Source organism: Necator americanus, chromosome II (assembly GCF_031761385.1).
Source record: "Necator americanus strain Aroian chromosome II, whole genome shotgun sequence".
Lineage (NCBI taxonomy): Eukaryota > Metazoa > Nematoda > Chromadorea > Rhabditida > Ancylostomatidae > Necator > Necator americanus.
The window spans coordinates 39,479,096-39,504,293 of NC_087372.1; the positions used below are offsets into that span (position 1 = coordinate 39,479,096).

General features: G+C 39.6%; 1 protein-coding gene across 3 annotated transcripts; it reads left to right on the forward strand.

Annotated features, from left to right (window-relative positions):
• Positions 1-244: 244 nt before the first annotated feature.
• Positions 245-23,704, forward strand: RB195_020820 (uncharacterized protein; the record flags this gene model as incomplete). 3 transcript variants are annotated; one of them, XM_064189303.1, is made up of 40 exons in its annotated part: positions 245-344; positions 3,515-3,662; positions 4,268-4,383; positions 4,625-4,738; positions 6,385-6,502; positions 6,694-6,805; positions 7,348-7,491; positions 8,898-9,058; positions 9,193-9,280; positions 9,389-9,520; positions 9,670-9,825; positions 10,237-10,316; positions 11,294-11,411; positions 11,807-11,957; positions 12,882-13,036; positions 13,107-13,227; positions 13,611-13,693; positions 13,788-13,903; positions 14,111-14,242; positions 15,682-15,822; positions 16,147-16,278; positions 16,858-16,979; positions 17,050-17,148; positions 17,214-17,337; positions 17,447-17,597; positions 17,708-17,772; positions 17,892-17,987; positions 20,074-20,254; positions 20,351-20,435; positions 20,513-20,570; positions 20,621-20,705; positions 20,841-20,959; positions 21,039-21,145; positions 21,323-21,468; positions 21,907-22,048; positions 22,112-22,244; positions 22,719-22,878; positions 22,953-23,093; positions 23,151-23,291; positions 23,612-23,704. In XM_064189303.1, the coding sequence occupies 40 exons, from the start codon at positions 245-247 to the stop codon at positions 23,702-23,704; spliced, it is 4,866 nt and encodes a 1,621-aa protein (XP_064045184.1). The 3 variants fall into 3 exon arrangements, with proteins under 3 accessions (XP_064045184.1, XP_064045185.1, XP_064045186.1); XM_064189304.1 differs by having other exon boundaries at positions 21,039-21,136; XM_064189305.1 differs by lacking the exon at positions 15,682-15,822.
• Between the last annotated feature and the right edge of the window lie 1,494 nt (positions 23,705-25,198).

Consider the following 25,198-nt stretch of genomic DNA (forward strand, 5'->3'; position numbering starts at 1 on the left):
TATTTACGGGTCATCAGACTCGTTTGTCTCCTCACACTGGCACCACCCACCTCCTCGTCGAATTCTCCCAGTTCTTCTTCTCGATTTCGACATATGCCGGACTCTGCTCCGCTCGTTCCGCTCATTATCCGCATCGTTTTGCAGTTTTCGGCCACGATTTGATTATATGGAGCCGGCGGCCGTCGATTGATTTTACCCCAAATTGGAATTGCTACTGATACCGTAACATTACCGTACATTTACGATGTCGTCGGTGAAAGTCGCCGTACGCGTTCGACCGTTTAATCAAAGGGAGATCGCTAACGGTTCACGATGTATTATCGGGATGAATGGCACTACAACCAGTGAGTTGCAGGAATTTTCTCATTTTTTTTTCTAAATCGTATATTTTCTATGAAAAATGCAATTATACGTGCTGCAAACTTTAGGATAATTTATTCTGGAGCGAAAGGAAAATTTATTCTTTCTAGCAATCCCTGGTGAACAGCAAAAAAATTCTTTTCACCAGAAAACCTCTCTAAAAAGGGAAGGAAAACTCAAACAAGAACTTCACTGGAATTAAACTCTCTACTCAGTCCTGGAATAAAATACCAATTTCTAAAAAAAAATTACAATAAATTTCCGAAAATAACATCCTCCACGTCTTTTAATTGTTCTAGATGAAGTATGGGATGGCCGTACTAGGATCTACTGTAATACTGGAATTTATTTACAAATGCAAACCTTAAAGCTGTCAGTTCTCTCGGATTCAAAGTTAATTGATGTGATGAGATTTGCTCGTGTGATCCTAGAAGAGCCGGATAAATCCACTTCGACTCCTCGATTCTATATTGAGATCCATTAGTTGCTTAATACTACTATTAAAATTAAAGTTTTTTTCCTTTTTTTACATATTTTAGCGTGGATACACATCAGCAAATAACCATTTTTGTCTCGTGCCAGAAAAAGGTCCTAGGAATAATTATTTAGATTTATCCTTTCCCCTAAAATGGACATCCTTCGGCCAAAAAGAAACATCCTTTCCTCAAAACATCGTTTTTTTTTGTTGAGGAACATATCCAAGATTTCGAACTCCCATGAGTTCCCATAGAGAATACCGTTGGGCATTCCAAATGCTGTCCTCTTCCGCTTCGTGGCCCCCAAATTCTTCCTCCGTCCGTCCATTGTTCGTAGTCATCTGAATCTCTTGAAAGGAACTCGCTTTCCTTCTTTTCGTTATCCACGCCAGCTAAAAATCTAATTCAACGAATTGGCTTGGCTTCAGCCGAGACAGGGGATTTTTTTTCTGTTGAAAAATGTCATCTTTGACATGCATAAAATAACGATTCTATTCATGTGTGTTTATCAAAATTTACCGGAGATGGATCCGGCCTTCGGATACGTATTACGGACGCATTCCGGAGGCAACATTTTTCCCGGCATAGGGAATTCTTTTCAGCGATCGAACGACCTTTAGGATCGATTTAAATCCATAAGCCTTAAGGGCCATACTTTGAAGGGCCAGTCTTGTTGTGTAAAACTTAGACGACGATTCTAGTGATCTCTGTTCCATCTTGTTTTTGTTTTATGGCACACCTGTAGGTGTTTTTAATAAATAAACAAATAAATAAATAAGCTGGCAGGGCTGTTCCCAATAGCCATGAATTTCTCGTTGGAGAAATTCTGTTAGTTTTCCAATCCATATGGCTTGGAGAACGCTGGCCAAATTGATTTCTTCATTCGCATACCACATAAAATCGTCTCATCATCGTGGATGAGGCATATGAGAATACGGATGCTGGTCCATTCATGGGCGCATTGAGAGCAAAGCAATAGGACGAGACCACTCGACTACGTCGGATATACGACGACGTTGGAAATTCAGGAAATCCCCTTGTATAGGGGAGTTTATTTATCCATGCAAAGGTGATGGATTCATTTTCATTTGTGGAATTTTCTTCAAATAAGAGGAGGAATTCTTTATTCTTGAATTATGGTCCTTAAAGTACATTTAAAAAGGAGTTTCCTGTCCTTGAACAGACTTCATGTCTGGATGTTGTCCGCACATTCGAAGCCCCCATTCGCAGCCCATGCCCACATAGTGATATCATCATGCATAATGGAATGGAACGTGGAAAAAACAGGGGAATAAAGTCGAAATTGTCCATGAATTAAGCTCGGATCGATGCGGCATCGTCACGCGAATCGTCGACAACTCATTGACGAAGCCTGCCCCAGCACACACGGGCTCACGGGCGATGGTGAATTCCATTACAAACTGCCGAAAAATAATTACACCTCGTCGGCGGACACGTCGTTGTTTTTTCGATTCGTTCATCGTCATCGTGAGAAACTACATACCTCGAACGTGTGACATTAGGATTGTGCGTGGGAGGCGAATGGGAATGGGATTGGGCTGATTTCTGCAAGGAGCAAGGGATTTAACGGCCGAATACCCCGTTTTGCGAGGATGTTGTCCACGTTCTGGCACAAGTTCCACCCTAATTAGAGGCATCACCCCACGAATCTGAGGTGGAGTACTCGTGTACGGGATAGTAGATTATGGAGAGGAAGGTGATTCCGTCCATTTCTTCCTAATTGCCCCGTAAAAAAACGGGCCGGAACATGCGGCGCCGCACAAGGCTGGCGCGCTCCAATCGAACTCCCTGTACAAAATAGTGCGCCAGAACACCCAAAGCCGTATCTTCCCTGCCGTTTTCTACGGTAATTAGAAAGAAATGGACGGAATCACCCTCCTCCCCGCAATCTACGACCCCGTCTACGAATACTCCACCGGAAATCCGTACCATTCCAGATTCGTGGGATGATGCCTTTAATCACAAACTATGTGAGAATAAATAATTTTAGAATATTTCTGGATGCAGAAATAGTCAAAGAGAAACAGAAAGAGTGAAACAGAAATAGTCAAATTAATGAACACTCGAAAATAAATTAATGAAAATGTGCTCATGAGAAAAATTTTCAATTTTGCGAACGAAAATTGTTTCCTTTTCTCACCAACAAACATAAAAACGTGGAATTCAGCAAATTTTACGAATTCCTCTCACTTTCAAACATAAAAACGAAGAAATCAGAAACTTTTAGTTTTTTCGTCTTACATTGGTCGTAAATATTTTGTAAAATTTTATAAAAGCTATGAACATCTTGCTCATTGCCGTTCTAGGTATGTATGTAGAATCGGAAAGAATCCGAGCTTAAAAAAAGGAAAAATCGGAATAATTCGAGCCTGTGATCTCAAATCCTTTTGCATTTTTTGACTTTTTTAAACCTAAATTTTTTAATTAGAATGCTAGAAAGTAAGACATATGCAGATCTGCAGAAATTTTCTCTGATGTTTTCCCTCCATCGTTTGAGACAGACTAAACTAGTAAAAGTGTCGTGTCGTTGACTTTACAACTATAAACAACTGCATTTTTAAAGTGAAAAATCTTTTCACCTCTTAGTTTTCTCAGAAAAATGAGCAACAAAGAATTTCTGTCGGAATTTTCATTCATTGTTTTGTCTTTTGTTTCAGCTATAAGTGGTTCAACTCCTGACAAGTGCCATTCGTTCAATTTTGATCATTCCTACTGGTCCTATTCCCGAGATGACGCTCATTTCGCCAGTCAAACACAGGTTTATGAGGACCTTGGAGTGGAAATGCTCGAGCATGCATTTGAAGGGTTTGTTTTCAATATTAGAGTTATTAATGAAATACTAAAGTTTTTAACTTTTTTTTTTACTAAATTTACTAAATTTCTGCTTCTTTTTAATCTCTTGAATTTTTTGACTGAAGATAATCGAAAATCTTTAGATACGTAACATTCAACATTTCTCACGATTTCATTTAGATCTCATGTGACTTCTTTGGAATTTCTTTCTATTTACTTATTTATTTATTTATTACGCTCAATGAAGCATTTGAAAAGGATGTGGCAAGGATGAATTTCAGAAAATAGTGAAATACATAGTAAAAAAACAGCACAAAGAATACAAATTTAAATAATACTATTATTATAATAACTGATATTACTGTACTATGCGTATCAGTAATACTAAAAACAAACTTTTTACAAACTTTTAGTGAAATCCTACTAATTATTATGTAGAGTGGACAGTGCATGCCCTGCTCCAGTTCGTTGGAGCATGGATTTTATTTTCATTAAAATTTTCTAAATTATTGACTTGATCGATAGTTTCCTCAATCCAATTTGTTGCCGGGATTTTATTTCAACTAAAATTTTCAAAATTATTAGTTTAGTCAATGGTTTCTTTTTCTAATTTTCAGGTATAACGTGTGTATTTTTGCTTACGGGCAAACGGGTAGTGGTAAATCCTACACGATGATGGGAAAACCGGGTGACGAGAAAGAGATGGGCATTATTCCACGATTATGTAATCATTGTGAGTTACCTTTCACTCCTAGTTGGTTTTGTTTTTGTTTAGCTGCGCTTACTAGCGTTTATACTTATCCTCAGCACTTTTCGAACGTCGATTTGGGAAGGAATGAATGGAATGCTCAATTTTTTTTGTCATTACGTAATTAGTTCAGTGATAAATAGCTTTCTTAGTGAAACGTGAAGGAGTAGCACAGAAAAGGAAAGAACGATTCGGTTTCTGAAATATTTTTTTTCAAATTTTTTAGTGTTTGCTCGGGTTGCGGGGAACGAGGACAAGAATGTACAATACTCAGTAGAGGTATCTTACATGGAAATCTATTGCGAACGAGTCAAAGATTTGCTGAATCCGAATAGTGGAGGTAAGTATGAAGCCACATATATATCGATCCTGGACAATCGACTTCTTTATAATCAATATTTCGTAAGAAAAAAAACAACTGGAAGAAAAAAATGCTGTTGGGAATCTTATCAGCAGTTTATTTCATGAACTGGCAAGAGTGCATCAACGGCTGTTAGAAGGATTTTTTATTTTTGGAAATGAACGCGGAAAAAAGCTAAGGGAATTTCCAAAGAATCTGTGCACAAGATTTATAGCAGAAAACTTAGACCGAAATGACCAATGATGACTACTTATTCGCACTGATGAAAATGCAGCGTTAAAAATTAGGTCAAGAGCAAACTTTCACAAAACCCATGAGAGAAAACATCGGAAAACCGGGAAAAATGTAGTTTAGGGGGGGAGGAGGGGGACGGGGAGGAACTCAGTAGTGTCCGTGTTTCTCGACGCTCTAACATAAATTTCTTCTTAATAAATTTAGTTTACATGTCACAGATCCTCTGGAACCCTGCTTAGGCCTCAGGGCCAAGATTGATCTAATTATTTACCTCGAGAAATACGGGCACCATTGAGTGCCCCCCCCCTCTACTACATTTTATCCCGGAAAACCTTTAGATAAATTTCCTAACGTTTCCCTGCTTCTAGCCTTGTCCCAGTAAAGCTGCACTAATGCTCTTTTCGTTTTTTTTTCCTTATGGTAATTTTCTTGCTGATGATGCTGCGTGCATATGCAGACGAACCCAAATATAATATAAACACGTCTGCAGCGTTGTTACTAAGCAGCAAACCCGCAGGATATCCGGCCATGCTAGTAGGAGCACGGGTCCAATAACTCGGGCGGGGGACTGGTAGGTATTTTTATGCATTCGCATGGTTTAAAGATGGGATACTTTCTTTAAAGATTCCCGACCACGTTTCAGTATTTCATAGATGGTAAGAAGTATTATTTTTAAAGAAGAGGCAAAACACATTGGTTTTCTGTCTGCGCCTTTTAAGAAGAAGTGCTTTAGTCGCATTTACGAATGATCTCAAAGATGAATCGAGGAGAAAGGTTTTGTTGCAAATTTGAGGAGTCGTGCTGTGGAAACGCAACCTGCAGCTGGTTTCCAAATTCAAAATTCAAACCTAGAGAAAAATCTTTACTCGTTTGGTGGGCTATACAGGAACAACAAAAAATCGGGTGGAAGTGTTTTTGGAAGGAGTAAGCACTCAGCGGTGGCCTTATTTCTCGACGATCTATCTCACTTTTTTGTCTTAGTAACTTTAGTTTACTAAGACAAAGAAGCTGTCATAGATCCTCTCAAACTGATGCTTAAGTCTCAAAGCTCCCAGCTTGATTTAATTACTTACTTCGAGAAATAAGGCCGCCACTGAGTGCCCTCCCCCCCATTTTTGATAGCTCTTCCGTTTCACGAAGAAGAAAAAAAAAACGTGCTCTACAAAGACATTGTGGTAATCAGGAATTCTCTACCGCACTGTCTTTGTACAGCACGTTTTTTTTTTCTTCGTGAAACGGAAGAGCTATCAAAAATCCAATTAAGGTGGAAGGACTGAAAATTAAAAAAAAATTGAGGGAATGAAGTCTCGCGTCTGTACTAGTGTTAATGTGCTTCTCTTTCTCTTATATTTACAAGTCCGAGTTTTAACCCATTGGAATTTTTCTTTCAGGGAATCTCCGAGTACGTGAACATCCTCTCCTAGGACCCTATGTGGATGATCTAACTAAGATGGCTGTCTGCTCTTATCAAGACATTTGTCATCTGATGGACGAAGGAAATAAGGCTAGGTTAGTAGCTGAGTTGAGTCAAATTTAAGGAGAAAAAAGTCGCATTTAAAAACATTTTTTCATTGAAGATATGTAATAGAAGACTGGTATTTCTCAAATCTTCATTTCTTCTCCTCATTTCTTTTTCATCGTTCTATCAAAGTATATTAATTTCCAGTTTCCCATCTATATCAAAGTGTACTAATTTCCAGAACAGTGGCAGCGACAAATATGAATTCAACATCATCACGTTCTCATGCTGTATTCACTATCGTTTTGACACAGAAGAGACATTGCCCTGACGCGAACCTCGACACCGAGAAGGTGGATTTTTGGCATTTTCCCTAACTTTTGACTAAAGTTAATCGTTCAGTTGTTCAACAATATCCTCCCCATTTCGTGTCGTAACACCAAAGCTTAGATAGGGTGTCCCAAATTATGCTCACAATTTGAATTAAATAGAAAGCACAGCTTTTCAATTGTGTTATTTTTATTGGAACGTAAAGTAAATAGGATAGGGTTATGTATGGAATCCTTATTTATTTATTCATTTATTTTATGCAGTGGTGTGGCAAAAGGACTGGCGTACTTTATCTTCCAATAAAAAACGTAATTAAAAAAAGCTGTGTTTTCTACTTAATTCAAATCTTGCGTAAATTTTGGGACACCGTATATATATTACGCAAACGAGCTGACTTGTGGTGCTGTTGCGTAAGCCATAGAATTAGGACCTTCTCCAGCTCAAGTCAGATTCCTGAGACGAGTAACGGTCCCGTCGCAGCCGCTTATGCAATTGCACCAGATTTCAGTTCTTTTTGACTAGACGTTGTCCCAAGTCTTCACCAATCCTACAGTTTCCCACTTAGGTGTCAAAAATCTCACTTGTCGATCTGGCCGGAAGTGAAAGAGCCACATCCACTGGGGCCGAAGGACAACGACTAAAGGAAGGAGCTAACATTAACAAAAGCTTGACCACGCTCGGTTTGGTCATCAGTAAACTAGCCGAAGAGGTAGGTCGGTAGAAATCTGAGACCTTATCTGAAATTTCGGGAAGTCTCCTTATTTCGTTTTGTATTGGTGTAATGTTTCACTCACTTCATCCATATTCCATCGCTGAGACTCTGCAGAACTGAGACAAAGGGGTGGGACCCTTCTGTCGGTTTCGCAGTCTAAGTGGTCCTATAGACTAGGATCCCACCCCGACCGCAGCCGCTCACGCAGTTGCACCGCAACTCAGTTTGACGTTTTTTTCGTTTTGACATGACTCTGAGGGGGGGGGGGCTGTCAGTTGCCGAGAAAGGGTCCCACAGTTATCGTACTCCAGTCTCTCGTCCCACACTTAGTTCACATTCTAGAATATAGTAAATAGGTTTCAACAACTAAAGTGACTATAACATCGTTGTCGGATTATGGCAGAGGCAGGCGCTATCGCGCATTCGTGGATTTCTCTAATCTAAAGACACCGTTCGAGGTTGCGGACTCCCCCTCCCTCCCTCCTCCCCCTCTCCAGCAAGGAATAGTTCACAAATATTATGGTGAAGAAATATTACGGTGAAAATGCGCAAGTCAACGTATTTAAAACATCAGCTATCAATTCTCACGATGTCTGCGAAAGTACTTCCGACAAGATGAATAGGCTGCGCTGACAAATTAAGAGCATGTATCCTGAGTCGTAGAAGCATGGAATACTCTGCTCATCTGTTGCTCACGTACGATTTTGCGTTGGTAATTGTGAACTACGTCCCGACTAAGAGGTCCCAGCTCGAAAATTTCGCGCAGGCATTCCATTTGATGCATAGTCGGGTCAAGACGACATGAAGCGCGTACGCAGTTCCGCACGCGGTTTCTCTGGAGGCGCTTCAGTGGAGCGTAACGGCTAGGAGCGTGGCGAAACCCTTCCATCGCTGCAGTTTGGGAGGGTCCCAATTCGGTTCCAACTGCTGCCTGCACAGTGCCGTTTCGAACGCATACGCAAATGCACCGCAACTACACCTGTGATTCATGTCGTTTTGACTCGACTATAAATGATGGTTTCTTGCTAAAGAAAAAAAAACTGGAAGTTGGAAGTTCTTACCTGCAAAAAGTTCCACAAATACATTATTTATTTGAAGTGGTGATTGTCCAGATATTTGTAAACAAGGGAAGATGTTTTTTCCTTCAAAATAAGGTGCAAATTCTAGCAAGAAATAATCAACAACGAGGTGAGTTCCACGGTTTGAACATGAACTAAATATTTACTTTATTCTGTTGTTATTCTGCTAAATGTTTAGTGCGCTCACCACGACATCTTACTAACAAATAATGTCAGCTAACTAACTTACTTCTAAATCATGCACCATTCCACCGATCCCACTTCTTTTGCTTCCTTTTCTGTTCTCGACTGTTCGCTTCAAATTGATTTATTTGATTGATTTAGGCCGGAAAGAAGGGGAAACGCGGAAAAGGTGTAATACCGTATCGAGACTCGGTGTTGACATGGCTTCTCCGAGAGAATCTAGGCGGGAATTCGAAGACCGCTATGATCGCTGCCCTTTCGCCAGCTGACATCAATTTTGACGAAACTTTGAGCACATTACGGTAGGTCACTTTGTTTTTTTGTGTAAACAGATTACGCATTCTGTTTAAACGAAACTTTTGTTCTTTGGTAGCTTTGCTGTTATTAATTTTGTTGAAAAAGTATATCTTTTGAGAAATCATTGATTTTCTTGCAGCTACGCTGACCGTGCTAAACAAATCGTCTGTCAGGCGGTTGTCAACGAGGATCCGAATGCGAAACTTATCCGGGAACTTAAGGAAGAGGTATGCTAAATGTGTAACTAACTAATTGTCAAATTACCACATCCATTACATATACGTATAGCTTTGCCAAATCAAATGTCACTACAATATTCCCCCTTTCCTTCACAGGTCAACAAACTTCGCGGAATTCTGGAAGAGAAGGGTATCGACATCACGGCGGATGCTCTCAAAACATCTCAAAGCGGTCGTCCACGACAATTATACTCTGCTCGTGACCACGACACCATAGAACAACTGAAGGTAAGCCTTTGCACCATCTATCTCAAGGCCCTAATTGTTACACCATTCTTTCTGGAAATTTATGCCGTTTCATTAAGAATTCGCATAGATTTTCTGGCGTCATTGCACATCGTCCATTCAGAATATATGAGTTTCTCTTCTGATTCTAGGCATCAGAAAAACTCATTGCTGAGCTTCACGAGACTTGGGAAGAGAAACTACGGAAGACCGAAGAAATTCGCAGGCAACGTGAGGAAGAACTTCGGGAAATGGGTCTCGCAACGGCCGAGGACGGCAGTACACTCGGAGTATTTAGTCCGAAGAAAGTGGGTTTTTGTGTTTTTGTTTTTCTTTTCCTACGAATATGCTGAAGAACCGCTAAGAAGGAATCATGGCTATAAAGGTATAAAATATGAAGAATAAAGAGGTGAAGTAAGTTCATCCCCAGCCATATACTAAGATTTGAACAATAAAGGATAGGAATCAGAAAGTTTGAAATAAATTATTGAAATTGAATATTTTGGCCCAATATTGCCGATCAGCCCATAAATGTTTTTTTTTTATTTCGCAAAGTTCAGTCTTGGTAGGGTAGGCCTAAAAACGTTCACGAAGTTTGCTTACGTTTTCCATACAACCCTCATAATTACTACATTTTAAAAAAGTATTGTTGTATACTCAGTGCTCAATGAAACCAACTAAGTATATCTTGAAAATTAATCAAAGTCTACAAAATTTAGTTACCACATCTTGTCAATCTTAACGAGGATCCTCTTATGTCTGAATGTCTACTCTACTACCTTAAAGAAGGTGTCACAAGGTGAGTAACATCATTCTTGAAATAAATAAGGTGTATATGAGAAACATCTTGAAATAAAGTGTCGTTCACGTTCTAGTCGTAGTCCAGTTTATAGCCCAGTTTATACCTCTGAACTTACCAATACGCCCGTAGAAAGCGAGTTGCTGCCAGTAATTCGGAGTGCGAGTGGTAATCGCTCCTCCCTCGTACGGTGTTGTTTTTCCTCAAAAAGAAAGAAAAATAACAAACAGAAAGAAACTACTCACATGCCAGATATTTTTGCAAAAAATAATAACGAGAATATAGAGGCATTGCATTCATGTAAGTGTAGTAAAATTTCTGCCTCTACTGTCTATCAGCCTCTCTATCACTTTCACGGATTTTGATCTTGATCCATGCACCGAACGTAGATTGCTAAACCGTTGGGCCGCTCTTGTGCTCCTAAAACCCTACGCAGAAAACTGAATTGAGAAAATGAATGAAGACTAAGAGATCAGCTTACTGTGATCAGAAAAGCAAGCAGATTATGTTATCCTTGAAAAAATCGAGCTGCCAAAGAAAGAGAGCAACGTAGGCTGTTCAGTACCTGCTCCCGTACATAAATGTTCGTGCGAATTTTATTGCGGCGGTGAAGAATTTCTTTTTATACTGGTGCACTAAGTGAGCTCGAGAGCGTATTCGTATTTGATGCTTTGTAGTCAGGTCCCTTTCGAAGGCTCTATGGAGGAAAGATAGTATATTCCTTTGTTTACTAATAGAGCAAGTGATATTGTGGAACAAATTTGCTAAAATTCTAAAGTAAATGAATTTTGGAACACATGAGGAAACTTTCACTAAGGGAAATCGCGGTGATGTCATCATTCTGGTTTCCAGTCACATCTATTCTCCATCGCATCCGTAGAGCCGGCGCTCATAATTGCGATCGGCTGGAAACGTGTAATTTTAGGGAAAGATCCCATTTCATGCATTTTTCCTATAGTGCATACGTTCATGTCTAGTGTCGGTCGCCCGGAAGCAGCAAAACGTCCCGATATTCTACTATCCGGCCAAGCAATTCTGGAGCATCATTGCGATTTCATCAATGATGACGGTTCCGTGAGCCTCGACCCGCAAAAGGTTTATTTTTTATTTGTTTCTAGATATTTTCGAGGGAGGGCCTCTTAGTGGTTCTATACAAATCAAGAGTGTTATGCGGGTCTAGAACTCTTCGGGAGTTGTCATGTTTCGGTGTCCAGCAACACTGTCACTGTAAGATATTGGCTGAAACTTTATCAAGCTGTTGTGTTTTGAAAGGTCAAGGATTAAACCAACCAAATGTATTTTCTAAGATTTAGCCTTCTTTACGTTATAGTACTTTAGACCCATGTGGACAGCATAATATTTAAAGATTAAAAAGTTTGTGTCATAAATTAGTGTACGGTGAATAACGTTGCAACTGCATATTACATTAAATTTCACCGTATCTTGACGTCTTGCTAGGAAATCAGTAAAGGTTTTTTTTTTCTTTACAGGATGCTCAATGTTTCGTGAATGGTCGTCCAATCACCTGTACAACAGTTCTGCATACGGGCTCACGAGTGATCCTTGGGAAATATCACGTGTTCCGCTACAATGATCCTCAGGAAGCACGGCAGAGTAGGCACAATCTGTCTTCATTGACTGGTAGGCATTTCATACAAATCTTAATGTACATGCGAGGTTCATAATCTGAGGAAAAAGAGAAGTATTCTCCTCAATAATTCTACAGTACGTGCAGACATCCATTCCATTTAAAGCCGTAACATTATCCTTGCTATTTTCGTGACAAGTGTTGAATTGCACTGTCGCACTAATTCAAATAAAGGTAATATCCGTTTACACGCAACTGACTTCACCTGAGAAATGTAAGTTTCTCAACCAAACAAAATTGTAGTTTCACATTTCTTGGTACTGTGTACCTCATTTTCATCAATCGATCAGTGACACTCTTAGTTTCTGAACGTTATTACCGTATCACCCTAGAGTTCTCTGGTAGCAAAATTCAATAAGCAATTTTTGCAGCCATTTTTCTTTCCAATTCCTGTAAAGGCAGAACATTTCGTAGTTTTCAATTACGAAAATTGCTTATTCCGGGAGTGATGTCAGGAAATACTCCAAAAAGAGAAATCCCAACACTAAAACTCGCAAAAATGCTATGTACACAAGTTTTTATCGGAATAATGAAAGAAATGACCGAGCGCTTACGTTCATATGCTTTTTAATATTGTTTTCATCATTTCCTGCCCTGGATTTGTTGCATATGTCGCTAGTCCGTGGCTTAGTAAGACGACCGAAATTCGTTCGTCATAGTGCACGACGAAAAAAAAAACCTCTTTTCATCCTACGCACATCGATTTTTTTTATTTTCCTCCATGAATGAGCAGAATAAGGTTCTCAGAAAAACGTTTATGGGTACATAGATAGTTCATTGAAAAGAAGAAAGGGTGTGCGTGTGGGCCTATTCCGGAAATACAATCAAAGCGCAGCGCTCGACTGGGCTACTGCGATTCTGCGTACTGAGTTCACATTTAGCCTTTAAATCTGTCTTCATTCTTCGTCCAATTTCAGAGCAACCACTGGACTGGAAATATGCACAGCAAGAACTGCTCGAGAAGCAAGGAATCGATCTAAAGGCGGAGATGGAGAAGAAATTGTTGGAAATGGAGAGCCAATACAGACGCGAACGCGAAGAACTCGAATTAAAAATGCTTCGTCAGACAAAGGTTCGTTTGCTTGGATCTTTGTTGCGTAATATTTGTTTATTGAAAGTATTAGAATCATTTGTTTTTGTAGGAATATGAAACACGCATTGAAAGTCTACAGCGACAAGTTGATCTTGCGCAATCGATGATTAGCTCATGCGGTTCCGGATGGGAAGGGGAGCGATTTCTTACAAGCTCTCTCATGGAATTTGGTACGTTTTGTTTTACAATTTTTTTGGTGATAAGTGGACGTATGTGACCTTGCAATTTTCTGAAGTATCCTTTTTTATTGTGTTCTTGCGTATTTACTCTTTGCACGCACTTTCAAATTGTTCATGATTTCTCACTGCATAATTTTAGTTTTCTCAGCTGAAAATCATTTTTTCTTCAGTAAATGGTTTCAGTTTAGATGTTTCAGATTATTCCAGATCTTGTGTTTGCGGTGTACTTGTTCTTTTCTATACATTTGTTTTTTCTGGAGACAAAAACGACGTTGTTTACAATATATAAGAACTTCTCTGTCTTATTTTTCGCTCAAATAGTCGTTTTACTAATGTCAAACGAAATTTCTTTAGTGAAAGGCGATCAATTTCAGCTGAAGAATGCAAATGGACAACTGATCAGGAGAAGGTTGCTCGAAAAGCTGCAATTAAATGGAGATATCATCAGTTCACCTCGGTAAAGAATAACAAATACGTAGTTAAGACATTCTCTTGCACAGGGAGAGATATTTCTTGACGTAAACTCCAGTGAACCTTAAACTGTTCTGTAGGTTCGAGATGACTTGTGGGGGAACGCGATCTTTGTGAAGGAAGCGAATGCGATATCAGTTGAGTTGAAGAAGAAGGTTCAATTCCAGTTCGTGCTCCTTACCGATACCATGTACAGGTACGTGCAAATAGTTTGTTCGCCACTATTTTTCAGTGTTTTTGTTGTTTTTGTAAATTTCTGAATCACCATCAATGCCTCGGTTTTTTTAAGGTTTTTTTAGCTTTTTTTTTCCAATTTTCCGCTTTTCCACATTCAATGCCCGCAAAACTTGGAAATTTTATGTATGCATTTCGCATTAAAATTCAGTGTTATCCCATTTTTCAGCCCATTGCCTCCCGATCTTCTTCCTCCTGGAGAAGATTTGACACTACGACCGTATCCGAAGACGGTTGTCGCTATTCAAGTACAGGATCTTAAGAATGGAGCCACCCATTACTGGAGTATAGAGAAGTTAAAGTATGCTCTCTTTGTTTTTAATCAACTGAACACCGTGAAGCAAATCTGTATCGTATCGTAATTATCGTAAAAGTATATATCCATCGTAAAAGTAGAAGCGCTGAAGTTTTATGCTTTCTGTATGATGTTTTAGTCTCACTAGTATATAGAAACAGTTCCACTTGGCTCATATGTAGAGAGCTGCTTTGCTTTAGGGGAGGGGGATTGATTGAAAGTTGAAGAGAGAGGGAGAGTCCTAATGTCAGCTTCGGATTCTTAACATCAGATTTTTATAAACTCATTTTAAAAAATGAAAAATGGTCCCGAAACTTCAGAAAATGCCTGTAGGCTCTCCGTCACTTACCTTTAATTGTTTTGTTTTGGAAGACGGCTTTTTTAAAAAGTCTATGTCGCTGTACTAATGATTTGTGGCTCTCCTGTTCCAATAATTACTCTTTCTTCTTATGGCAACTGTCTATAAATCCATCATTGTTGTAGCCCTAGGCAACGCCGTTCCAATTCCCAATTAACCATAGTATTCTTCGATTCAGAAGAAAGGATTTTTTCCCCTGACTACAACCGCTATAATTAAGTTCTGGATCTATTTCCGAGACATGAGATGGAAAATAAAATTGCTTAGGGAATAAGTTCCCAAAACTGACTACAATTGTCCACGTGGTCAGACATATCCCATCCTTTTAACGGGAACAGCAAAAAAAAGGGTCTGTTTCCCACATAAGGAAAGGATACGAAGAAAAACATGGATAAAAAAGTAACAAGGGAACGCTTATGGAATTCTGATGTTATGATCGATTAAGACATTGAAAAGACATGAGAAACGAGACAGGAAATTGATCCGAGAAGAAACAAAATAAAGATCTGGAGTCGTTTTGTTGCTTTCACGATTTTCTCGATTTCAGATGGAGTTCTGGAATCATGAAACCGCATTTAAAGGCCCCTACTTTTGTTTCTTTCTGATTTTCTGTGAGATTTGGTCGTATTGTCGGTACACAAATCATACCGTATAAACAATACAGCAGCAATTCTGCACAAAAGTTCTTCCTGCTGAGATTTTCAGAAGAACAGTGTAGGAAGAGGAACCTTCTTGCCTATCCTCTTAATATTTTTTTCCGCCGCAAATTAAATATTCAGATCTTTCGATTTATCAATTGTAATTAGTGTTCTTTTCTGAAATTTTGTTCTCACATCTCCTATTGTTTTCTGATTGCATTTTGAAATGTCTTTGAAATGATCAGAAACATTCAGGAAAAAGTCGATAGTCGAAAGAAACCTACTGTAATTGAGGCATGCCTATATATAGAATGTAGAATGTAGAATGCCTATGTATAGAAATTTCCCCCTTTTTTCTGTCATGTTTAATTTTTTTAAATAACAAGTCACTGCTTTTCAAAAACAACTATGCCCACCCTCTGAACTCGGCTACCGTACCCCGTTTATAGGCAGCGTTTGGAAGATATGCGTTGTTTCTACAACGCCGAGCTGTCCGTGGTCGGCACACCGGCTGACGCCCCGTATAAAACAGTAGCCGAGGGATGGTTGGCGATGCTACAGTTGAATCCGGCCCGACTCGTGCCCGACAGGTACGGTAGCCCGCATGAATTCTGTCAGCTATCCCACGCTTTCGCTGCATGTACTGCTGATTTTGCCTCCGCATGGTTTGAATCTTTACGCGCATGAATACCCGTCAAAACCTCTCTTGATGAAGTAAGAACGATTCTTCTGCATGACGCATCCATGTTTATCACTGTCCTTTTCTCTCTCTGTTCCTGGAAAATTATGACACGGTGACTTTTGCAGTGTTTCTGATGATAAATTAAAACCTGCAATGGCATGTTACGAGTGACCTGCTACTCTTCTAAAGCTAGTTTGTGTTATGAAAGTAAAAAGGGAGTTCTGAGTTACAGACAGCGCTTGGAGTCCATGCGAGATATGTATGGAGCAGATCAACTCAGCCCTTGCGATGATCCAATGATGGAAGCACTGATGGGCACTGATCCTTTCTACGATAGATTCCCATGGTTCAGGATGATTGGCAGGTGAGCAAATTGCTGAATCAACCCTTTTTTCTCCTTGAATTTTTTCTTTTGTGTTCTAAATTGATTTCCTTGAGCTGTAGCCGAGATTGGTATTGATCGTCTTTATTAAACAACAGCTAACGTTTCGGCGTTATCGCCTTCGTCTTCGTTTTAGTCTAGCTAATGAGGCTCTGACGAAGGCGATAACGCCGAAACGTTAGCCGTTGTTTAATAAAGACGATCAATACCAATCTTGGCTTCAGCTCAAGGAAATCAATTTAAAACTACATTTCAACATGCCGAGATTCAAAGACAGTCGAACATGGACAATACCCTTTTGTGTTCGTTAGAGGTGTTGCCTTTTTCCATTATACATCTGAACATTTTGATAATTTCTTTATGAAATACGCCTCCACTGTGGCCAAAAGTTTGTCCCTTTTTCAAAAATCCTTCAAAATTCGGCTTTTGAAGTAAAGGAAAGAGAGTTTTTTTGCTAATTATTTTCTAACTAATTATTAATGACTAATTATTTTCACCTTATCAGTTAAAAAAAAAATTTGCACATCTTCTTTCTGAGAAGAAGAATAGTTCCGCTTGCAGAGCCTTCGTATACCTTAGCAACTTGCTACACAATGTGCCACTAGTCCATAAGGTAGCCATTGTCAACGAAAAAGGAGAAGTCCGAGGTTATCTCAAAGTTGCCATCGAGCCGGTCAATCCGCGTGAGTTGTGGTCGTTTAAAAAAAATTAGGGGCTCTTTGCTAGACGCTTATTACATTTCTCTATGTTAAGTGGAAGCAGATACTCAGAAGAAAGGGGTTCGCCAGACAGCAAAACTACACTTCCGAAAAGAAGATTTCCTGAAGACATGCAGAAATGGCGAGAACGAAGGTAGGAGTCGTTATTCTCATTCTGTTATCATCTAGATAAATTATAGTGCTATTTTCTGTTTCAAGATGAGAGTCAGAAGTTGACTTTCCCCGCACACATGAAAGAAGAGGAAGAGTTCTGCTTCCGTGTGGTGGTAATGCAAGCTATTGCCGTCTCCGAGCAGTATTCAGACGTCTTTTGCCAGTTCAAGTTAGTTTTAAGAACACCATTCTGTTTTATTTCTGAATCTTTTATTTTAGAGAAGAAATTATTGAAATTTTCTTAGATTCTCCTCAACCTCCAAAACTTCCGATTCCAGTTTCCTTCACCGTCATGATGAAGCTTTTTCAACCGAACCATTGAAGAATTCTGGCCGTACTCCGCTATCGTTCTCGCATTCGCAGAACCTTCACATCAAAATGAGCCGTACATTCCTTCACTATCTCCACCATTTTCCTATCATTTTCGAGGTGTAGTACAAAATTTTACATGCAAGTAGACTGAAAATAGTTTCCTTTTCTTTCAACCATTTTCTGCAATAAAGGCATGCATAGATGAACGTTTAGCTTATTCTGTTTAGGCATTCGGTCATTTCCAGCAAAAGCCCGAAGGATTCCAGTTTGAACGACAACATAGCGCTCTAGGGTAAGTTTATAAACATTTGCTCTTTTTTCAGTAAAAGATTTACCGCTGGTAGAAATTGAAAAAAAAATTAAAGACTGATTTAAGCTATACAAATTTATAAGAATAATCCTCTTATTTAGACGTCGCATGTCTACAAAACTCACCTTCCAACAACCGTCGTTGGTCATCTCCACTCCGGTTAAAAGCAAAAAGGCGAATGCTCCGGTGCAGAACAAGTACGCACTTTTTAATTGTAATCGAAGTATTTACTAGATTTCATTCATTATACTTATTATTTCAATCATTCTGCATTAAATACCACATTGTTCTACACGCCACAGTTCTTCTAGTCCTTTTGTTGCCAGAATTTTGTGGTTGAGCAGAGTACATCTGGTACGAACAGGTCGTCGATAGCCTTAGGACGTCTGTAGCCGATTGATAGAAAATAAAACGAAAAAGAAAAAAGTGTTGTTGAAGAAACCTCCAGTGGTCGGAGACACAAAGTAAAAGGAGATCAACAATAAATGATATCAGGAAGCGCCTTTTACCTAAAACAACTGATACCATTCGTATTGTCCCAATAATAAGGCAGTGGGGTTAAGAGCATAGCCATAGAGTCATGATCGTAGAGCGAGTAAAAAGAGTTCTACGGCTCAAGCTCTGCTCTCTCTAGGACTGCCCGTTCCTAGAGAGGCTGAGGCTGGATTGTCGCTGTATTGGTCCTGCTCCTCCGGATAAACAGTAGGTGGTTGTGCAAGAATGCTCGGCTCCCATTTTGAAGGAATCAAGGTTATCTCTTAGTTTCCGTCCCTTTCTCCCACCTCCCACCAAGAATGAGTCATTGATGTCGTTCTTGAGACCTTCAGTCTTTGCAGATTTCGCATACAAACATTAATTTTAAGACACATAAGTTTTTAAACATTGATACAATATACGTAACATGTACACAATATAAACGTAATATACACATAGTGTCATGTGAATCAGTAAGACCTAAGTTGTCAGACGATTTCATTGAGTCCTGTTGATGTCAGCCGGCCCTTGGGGACTAGGCATGAAGACATCTAACTCTGAATAACTCTATCTATGCGATGTTGACGGTCTTTGCCTGACTTCTGTTCCGAGAGTCGTCAGAAGGCGCGACATTTGGTTGTCTGGTTGTTTCACCATAAGCTCGTGGGCAAAACAAGAGGATATAAAATCTTTGGATTCTTCTACCAGCTCGAATCTAAACATTGTCTCCTCCAGAGAGAGGTGGTGGTAGCTAACAGCTGGTAGTCAGCAGAACGGTATGTGGCCGAGGAGTCCTTTCATAATCCGTTCAGCTGAAGTTTTATTTAAACAACTTAGCATCGTGCGGGTTTTGTCATCAGTACTTTCTAGAAATGTTATCCATTGAAAGAAATATAATTAGAATTTTTGAGCTAGGACACTTGGGGAAGAATATAAAAAGTGGTGTTAGCCTTGATTTACAATGCGCGGTACTTTTAGAAGCCTATATTTATCTCTTCGGACTTGCTGTTTACTGCAGATCGCCCGCTACTGAAGTAGTACCATCCAGGAGCGGTAAGAATCCATATATATATATATATATATATATATATATATATATATATATATATATATATATATATATATATAAGCTGCAAGGGAACCAGACAAGCTCTTCATCCCTCCAGGGTCGAAGCTGGTGCTGAACAAGGCCCTGCAAGTCATTGCACACGCTAAACGCGCATTAATGAACCTCAAACGATTCTGACATGAAGTGAATGATACATCCCAAGCGTATTAACTAACGGCACCCTTTATATGACTTTCTTATGCAAATCACCGCAACTATAACTTTCTGGAATTCAGAAGGGCAATTCACCTACGAAATGAAGTTGAATTGTTCACTTTTCCATCCTTTAAAGGTATCAGCCCACGAATCTGAGCCGGTACGGATTTCAAGTGGAGTATTCGTATACGGGATGGGAGACTACGGAGAGAGGGGTGATTCCGTCCATTTCTTCCTAATTGCCGTAAAAAACTGCCCGGAAGATACGGCTTCATTCGTTTTGGCGCACCATTTTGTACAAGAGGTTCGATTGGAGCGCGCCAGTCTTGTGCGGCGCCGCATCTTCCGGGCCGTTTTTTACGGCAATTAGCAAGAAATGGACGGAATCATCTCCCTCTCCGTAGTCTCCCATCCCGTATACGAATACTCCACCTGAAATCTGCACCACCTCAGATTCGTGGTATGCTGCCTTTAACTCTTCAACTCTTTACCTCCTGGAACAACAAATATGGACTACGAGCACTATTATACACTTAGTTTTTCAGTCCCACTCAAATTCGCTCAAAGACAGACATGCTCGTATGGTTTGAGATTTGTGAGCTAGCAGGAAGCGGTGAATACGTTCCTGCAGTAGTCGATCACGCCCAAGGTTTACCGACACATGGAGTGTTCTTATTACATCAAGGGATCCAGAGAAGGATAAAAATTACAATTTGTCATGAGAAGGTAAATGCTTCTTTGGGGACTTTTTTGAGTTTTTTCTCATAGTGAACAACATGGAAAGAGGAAAGGAATAGAACAGTAAGTAGGTTTCAACTTCAGGGTGAACTAAAATGGAAAGATTGCCAGGAGTTGGTTGTTGGTCGCATCCGGAGCGGACCGGAATGGCACGGCGGGGAAGATATAGGTGATTTTTTTGGACCGGCTTCGTTGTAAACGACTGCACTCTATGTACTTTGCGTTGCTCATCACATGTTTCTTCAGATGTACTGTCTCTCGGTTTATTCCCTGGCACTTTCTTAGAATTCAGCATGGATGAAAGGTAATGTTCAATAATTTGTAACTTAAACTTCTGTACAGTACTCCTTCCAGAACCTTCTTCCAATTTGAAGCCGCCTGGGACAGTTCACTGCATAATTCTCCACTTTTGAACCGAGTATCGAACTACGGTGATCAGGTTAGTTTGTAAAATCTAATTTTTTTCATAAAGTTAGGATTGCTAATTAGTGACGTTCCTGCTTTTCCTTTTTCTTGGTGGAATTTTTTCCTTTGGCATTTAGCTATTGATTCCGTCCTTTCAAAATTTCTTCAGATCTACATGACTTTGTCGGCCTACATGGAACTTGAGGGATGTGCTCAACCTGCGGTAATCACAAAGGATATCTGCGTTCTCATTTATGCCAGAGATTCCAAAATCTCTGCAGCTAGCAGGTTTGAAGACCTTAAGATCTCCCAGAAATCATTTGAACACTGACTAGCTGACAAATCAAATAAGTCTTCCAATTCGCAGGTTTTGTCGATCGTTGATTGGCGGCATCTCGAAATCTCCTGAGATGAATCGGATTCCAGGAGTGTATCAGTTGTGCCTTAAAGACGCAAACGACTCAGGTAGTCCCGGTACGCTACACCAATGCTTTTGTGTGTCTCGTTGTGCAGTAGTAAACTGCCTCAAATTCCCTATACCTCTAAATTTAACCTTGATACCTTAACGATAACTCTATTTTCTGCTGAATCAACCCATTAACTCATGATACGACTTCTATTTCTATTTGCATTGTTTTTTTTCTTCTTCAGGATCTGTACGACGCCAGCGTCGTGTGCTCGATACCTCCTCAGCGTATGTTCGTGGTGAGGAAAATCTCGGACAGTGGCGTCCTCGAGGTGATTCACTGATCTTCGAGCATCAATGGGAACTGGAAAAGTTGACAAGGCTGCAGCAGGTGAGTATCTTTCTAGTTGATTGACGTAGAAAGTGAACTTTACTTCTTCCTGTTCTTTTATATCACTTCTTTTACTAGTCATATTGAAATAAAAAGCGTCTCTGACGAATGAAAAGAGAAAATATTGCGCTGGAAACATAAAAATCCAGGTGTATTGAAAGTAAATTTGTATAGAAAAGCATTACCCTTGAGTTGGAAACTCGTTCACTCTCGTAAGGGTGGGAACTCTCGAAATAAAAAAGAATTATTCGACTGAACTTGCGCTTAAGATCTTCCACACAGTTCTGCGCGAATTTCTGTTTCATTTATGTTTTCAAAACCTTCAGGATAGAAAACATTTTAAATTAGTCTGATTTTTTTGTACCTCTAGGAAGTTCTGCAATACTAGTATTGGCTTTCATTCAATGTTCTCTTGTTGACTAAATCAAATCGTTGTAGGTAGAACGAGTTCGTCTTTTCCTACGTCTTCGTGAAAAACTAAAAGGAAAAAGGAAAGCCGGTGAAATTAAGACCCCTGTATCACCGTGCGCTCCCGTCAGACCCATTCCAGAAACTGTTGCTCTGGATGAAAAAGAAAAAGGTGGGAAATTCTTATCTTTTAGATCGTATATGTATCTATTATCAGCGACATTTTCTGTTTTAGGCATTGTTAGCAAAGTTGTTCGTCTGATAACTCAACGAATCCCGGTTAACAAGGATCCTCCAACTGGGAACAAAGCACAGGAGCTTAGCGATGAAAGCAGTAGCAACAGTGTCACATCACCGACGTCAGACAAGTTAGTGTTTTGGTGGATTTTTCGGTATTGTTTTGTTTTACGTTATTTACTTCAACTATGTTATTGTCATTTCTTTTTCTCTTTTCTCTTGCGGGAATACAACCAGCGATATCGATCGTTCGTTGAGGTAGTGAGAAATTTTCGCGCATAGGGTTTGTCCATTTGATTGGCGTTGAAGCAGTGCTGTTGGATGTGGTTAGAATGAGAATTTTTCAGCAGTACAAAAGATTTTTGGAGTGTGAACATCTGAATCAAACTTTCTAAGTCAGTATTTTTACTTGTCAATGTCGAGCAGGAGATTTTTCAATAGCTATGGTATGGTAGTCAGTCTGCTATGGTTATCCTGCGATGTAGGATTGGCAGAAATCCATCACTCTACTTATTGTGGCAGGCTCTACTTATAGTGCCCGTAGATGCCTTTAAAGAAAATCCTAAAAGTCTATGCTTTTTTCTTTTTGATATTTGGATTTCTAGATCCATGGTCAAGTCATCCCCGTCATTGGATCAATTATGCCGCCAAAAGTCAAAATCGGATCAAAATCTCAGCTGTACGGATGATGTTCTCGATCAAATTGCAATGAAACGAAGTCTAAGCGGTAGTCGTCTGAATCAACTTCACTTCCTTGTACCAGAAGTAAGGAGCTTATGGGACTTTGCCACAGTTTTATTTCGATGATAGGGAACTCCTTGTAACACATCTCCTTTTAGGTGACAGAGGAACGTGTTGGTGTTGTTGTATCACGCAAAGGATACATGAATTTCCTTGAAGAGAAGACTCAAGGATGGACAAGGCGATGGGTGGTTGTACGAAGGCCGTACATACTGCTATTCCGAGATGAAAAGGATCTAGTAAGCAAGAAGAGGGATGTTATCCTAGTTTATTCTTAGTAATTTTGTCGAATCTAGGTTATTCGTGGAATAATAAACCTTGCAAATGCACGTGTGGAGTATTCGGAAGATCAACAGGCTATGCTGAAAGTCCCGAACACATTTTCCGTATGTACGAACCATCGGGGATTCCTTATGCAGATCATGCCAGGTGATGAGGTGAGTTCCAGAGAAATTTACGTACCTCAAATAAATGCCACTAAAGTCCAACCGGATAAAGGACATTAAAAAATATAGATTAGAAGAGAGGTGGAGTGAAATGTAGTTGGGGGTGGGCATTTAGTGGCGTCCTTATTTCTCAAAATAAGTGATTTAAATCAATTAGGACACTAAGGCCCAAGCATTAGTCTTAGAGAATCTATGACATGTAAGCTAATGCTACAAAGAGAAAAAAGTAAGTTAGATCGTCGAGAAATAAGGATGCCATCTACATTTTCCCCGAGGGGTGATGTTTTCTGTACTCATTCCTTAATTTTCAGATGTACGACTGGTTGTATGCAATTAATCCTCTCCTAGCAGGGCAAATGAAAGTGAAAGCGTCAACAAATGGATTACTAAAATCAGGCGTCTAATTATATGTGTTGGTCGTAGTCATACTAACGTAAACTTTGTGCTTTTTACGCTGTTTTTTCTTCCTTGTTAACGAATGTCTATTTGAGTTGTTCTGCTATGCCACAAGGGTATTTGTGTTGCTGTTACGTACGATTCGCCGTGCAACTGTATTTTTTCTCCTGAAAAGAAAATATTTATCTGCCCGGTTTTAAGCCCTTTCCTCAAAGAGGTGTAGAATTTTCCCCAGCTAGTCATAGTTTATCTTAACTGATTTCTCAGAGCTGTTTGATTTCCAATTTCATAGAAAAGCTACTGTGAATGTTTTTTCTCGTGTGGGAATCGCTAATTTCTATTTGTTAATTTGAGAATGTTCGGTATTCTACGCGTATTAGAAACAGCAATCGCTGACTTTTTTTTCTTACTAGTAAATTGTGTGCGAGTTGCCAAAATGATAAAGAAGATGTTGACTATTTATTGCTAGTCCCATTTATTCTCTAGGTAGTTTGATTAGTTCTTTGTCTTTCCCTTGATCTCTCCCTGATCTCTCACGCCTCAATATTCTCTATGATCTCTGTTTCTGGAGCTTCTGTGTGTAGCACCATAGAGTTCATGGCACGCACGCATATCCATTTAATAAATTATTTGCCCCATGTGATGTTATCGTCAAACGTTCACATTAGGGAACTGTACAGTGTAAAATTCTTATATTTTTCGTCGCAAGAGGGCTGGTGTGGTGTAGCGGTTAGAGATTCCACTTCCTGCACGATCGATCGAAGGTTCGAATCCGCCCTGATGCTCACCAAGCCTTTCATCCAAGGGTCGATAAATTGGTACCAGACTTGTCTGGGAGGATAAAAACACTGATCTGAAAAATCGGCTAACCCCCACAAGTCATTGTGTGGGCTAGTTACACGTTCGTAAACCTCAAACGATTCTGAATTGAGGTGAACATGGTGACGGGTCCCAAGCGGATTGATTAACGCCATAAACTTTATCCTTTATCCTTTCGTTGCGAGTGGAAAAGTTCAGAAATAATCCAGAAAACGTCTTCTAGTAAACTTTTAACCACTGTCTGATCAGTAAGCATTCACCACCCCACCGTTGCTTGATCCAGATCAACCTTTTTTTTCAATATTTTCTTTCTAGAATACCTGGAGATTAAGAAATTTATATGTTACAAGGCAGTTATAAATGTGTTATAAAGTGTTATAAGTAGTAATAGTAACGATATTAGTTTTATAAAGTATAAATATGTTCGAAGATTTGGAGGAAATCCGACTCGCATATGAGTGACGAACAATTATCCGGGGGATTTCAGAGGGTATTAATATTTTCCATGATTCCATCAGAGTTGCAGTGGTTCAGCTGAATCCACAAAGAAATTTATACTCTATTTACTAGATCTATGTCATTCTGGGAGGTTGTTTTTTGATTGAACACATCCAGGAGATGTGTATATAGGTTGTTTTCCGCCAAATGATCCTAGCAGTCTATCGATGCTCTATCGATTTCGC